Below are 3,099 nucleotides of genomic sequence, written 5' to 3' on the forward strand. Positions count from 1 at the left end.
CATTCAAAACAAATTCCATTCACTTCCGTTCGGCCTCTGGATTCGATGGTACTGGCATGGGCGGGTCTTACGGAAGGGCGAAAAAAAACATCGGAAAATCGGAAGCAAAGTGCGACATTCGGGAGGGTAATTTTGGTGAACGGCGCCACCACTCATCCGGGACGGCTCGTGGACAAAGAAGCCCGTCGAAGTCCCGGTTTTGTACTGCTCGGGGCAGTGGCAGCTTAAGCTAATTAGCATAAATCAGTGGCATAAATAATGATGACTTAAATCGTTCCTCAGGCGCCCACAATTCGCCTTTCCACGACCAAACTGAACGTGAGCGGCCATTTTTCGATACCCCCGGTTCTTTTTTAAATGGACTACGGAATGCGCTTTTCTCTCTCTCATACTTTCCCTCGATTGATTGTCAGACGAAAAGAAAGCAGTTCTATAGAACAGTTTTGCTTTGCTCTCTCTTTCTACCTCAGCTCGGCTTCTTACTTATGCTGGGCAATAATTTCTGGTTATTAGCGTAACACTGTACACCCGTGCGGTGCGTTTCGGTCCGATGTGAACCATGCTTTAGGGCGGGAAATCGATTTTTCACGTAGCGGATGCCTCGTTCCATATTCCCGGCGCCGGATGGAAGCTTTTGGTAACGAAATTGTAATGTGGCATGATTGGATTACGCTGTTAAATGCAAATAACGACTGATTGAACACACAGGTTTTTACGTCTTTTGTCGGGCGAATGCATTTGTAACATATTTCAAGAGCTTTGATTGAACGCGGTTTAAATTAGCAATAATATGGTGATTATAGAACGCGGACTTGGACTTCAATTAATAAGCTTCACTGTACACAAATCGAAAGTGATTAGAAGCATATCAACATTAAAGCAATCCCTGTATCTCTTCCATATTCCTAGCTTTTGTTCGACAAAACGGAATGTTCACAAAAAGTTCGATATATCCGTGAAACGCGAGTGCGTTAAAAAGAAAGGAGTGCTTAAGAATCGAAAATTATTGGCCTGCAGCCACAAGTGCATTCGTAGCGCATGTGCATTCTGTGCGGTGATTTTCCGATAAAGAGCAAAGAATATAATCGTGTGAAATTCGAATCCAGCTGGTGAGCCGACCGTCTTAAAGTTACTTACACGTTGAAGGTAAGCATATATACGGGATATGATATATAAACAACCTTCTCTCTTCGATGTATTTTAATGCTTTATAGTAACATCAAACCCTACACGCTCCTCCATCGCACACAGTGCCAGTTAGTATTGCAAAAGAAGTACTTGTTGAGTTCAACTCGATAGCGTAAGCAGAGGATGTACCTTGTTCCCTTTGAAGGTAAACACATGTTTGCCGCCTTCCTTCAATCCTCGTACCCCACGTGTGCTCAATCGAAGCCGAAAGCAGACGAAAGCCGACGTGAGTAAGACTCAGCTGGTCATATGCCATGTGCCGGTGGGTTGAAGTACCGGTCCGAACCTCGGTGGACCTGTTTCGAGTGCGCGCCGACAGCCACAATGATAAAGAAACGCTTCGAGTGGTCACACAAACTCACCCCTGGGTTTCTATAAAATGCCGGCCGACTTCGGGGGAGCCACCTAGAGCTACTTGGGCAGGCGCAGCGTGAGTGAATTCGCTAAATTTTCGTGCCATTTGCGATAAGAGCTATGAAAGCGATCGTGGTTGCATTCGTGTTGTGTGTGTCGGTGGCTTTGATCTTAGGTGAAAGCCGTCAATGGGGCCGCCGGGTGGCTGGTGACCGCCTGCTGGACTACGCCGTTGTCGTGAACAACTCGCTTCCTGTTCCGGAGAAGAGTTCCATCCATCGGTACCTGCCGGCGGTGGTAGGTGGTGTCCCTTTCTCGCGGGACAGCTTACGTTCGGGTTAGAAACCGATGCAACGATTTCCTATTTTTGTGTTCTTCATAGGGCTCCTTCCGGCCACCGAACATAACGGCTATCTACGCACGGGACAACGTGCCTGCGGGCCGTGGTGGATATGCCGGAATAGTGTCCGGGGGTTTGAATCAGTCCAACGTGACGCTTAAGCTCACCTCGCAATCGTACCAGCGGTTCAACTTCACGATTGAGATCTACGGCAAGTAAGGATACCCAAGAAAGTCCAAAGGGACGTGGATTAGGCGCCCAGCTGTAGATGGATTTGTAAGAAAATAAAAATCGAAGCAACTCTCAGAACAAACGAACAAAACTGAGCTTTTGGGTGAACCAACCGTCAAAAAATCAAACCGTCCACGAAGGAGAAAGTTCCGCTTCACAGTCCAATCGAAGTTACTTTCCGTTAAAAATGTTCCCAAAGGCTTTCGAATGGCGAGAAGGGATCGAGAAAACAAAAAACACATGTGAAAATAATTGCGAAAACGAAGTAAAACAAGCCAATCCACAAAAGAAGATGGAACATTGAGCACCGGACGGACGGAAGGAATCACATGCGAGCATAAATCAATTTCCACTCGACTCGGTTGACTCGGACGAAGGGACGACAAAAAAAAGCAAAGGAGCAAAAACACTGAGCCTAAAGAAGACATATTGTTTTCTCACGCAGACTTTCCTCCCCATCCTTTTGTAGAACGTCTTTAACTATCCTGTTGAAAAAAAAGAACCGAAATGACGCCCCAAAACTCTTCCCATTTTTCTTTTCGTTTCTCGCTCTCATTATTTCCGAATCAGAGTCACTGTCTTTGAAGGGTGTTGGCCGGTTGCTATATTTTCCGGATTAAGAAGCGTTCGATAATGAAGCAGAGGGTTTTCTTGATATGGGATGGGATGGAAAAGGATTTTACGAAGACAACTCGTTCTTTCTGAATCTTCTGAAGCCTAGGCTGGCTGAGAACTCTGACCGAATTGAATTGTTTAAGATCGAGTGCTCAACAATTTCGATGTTCAGTTGCTATAAAGCGCACGCAACGACGAGGCACAGAGTTGTGTCCGATTGTGTTATATACGAGAAAGGACTTCACTTTCATTTTGAAGTCGGAAAAGGGACGTTACATCAGCTTAGAAAAGGTGCTCAACAGAATTCACATATTCGGTCGAGTCTTTTCGTTTTCATCGAACGATCTCTAGCGGTTGAATGATGAAAAAGT

General features: G+C 45.7%; 1 protein-coding gene across 1 annotated transcript; it reads left to right on the forward strand.

The window, feature by feature from the left end:
• Positions 1 to 1,608: 1,608 nt before the first annotated feature.
• LOC128723608 (probable salivary secreted peptide) lies at positions 1,609 to 2,625 on the forward strand. Its single transcript, XM_053817365.1, has 2 exons — positions 1,609 to 1,839; positions 1,925 to 2,625. The coding sequence occupies exons 1-2, from the start codon at positions 1,663 to 1,665 to the stop codon at positions 2,099 to 2,101; spliced, it is 354 nt and encodes a 117-aa protein (XP_053673340.1). The 5' UTR covers positions 1,609 to 1,662; the 3' UTR covers positions 2,102 to 2,625.
• The last annotated feature ends 474 nt before the right edge of the window (positions 2,626 to 3,099 follow it).

The sequence above is a fragment of the Anopheles nili genome, chromosome 3 (assembly GCF_943737925.1).
Source record: "Anopheles nili chromosome 3, idAnoNiliSN_F5_01, whole genome shotgun sequence".
NCBI classification, from domain to species: Eukaryota; Metazoa; Arthropoda; class Insecta; order Diptera; family Culicidae; genus Anopheles; species Anopheles nili.

Excerpts from the sequence above, each read along its gene's own strand:
- LOC128723608 (XM_053817365.1), top strand. The coding sequence starts at position 1,663 with ATGAAAGCGATCGTGGTTGCATTCGTGTTGTGTGTGTCGGTGGCTTTG. Across the intron at positions 1,840-1,924 it reads ATCGGTACCTGCCGGCGGTG|GGCTCCTTCCGGCCACCGAA; the intron begins GTAGGTGGTGTC and ends TGTTCTTCATAG.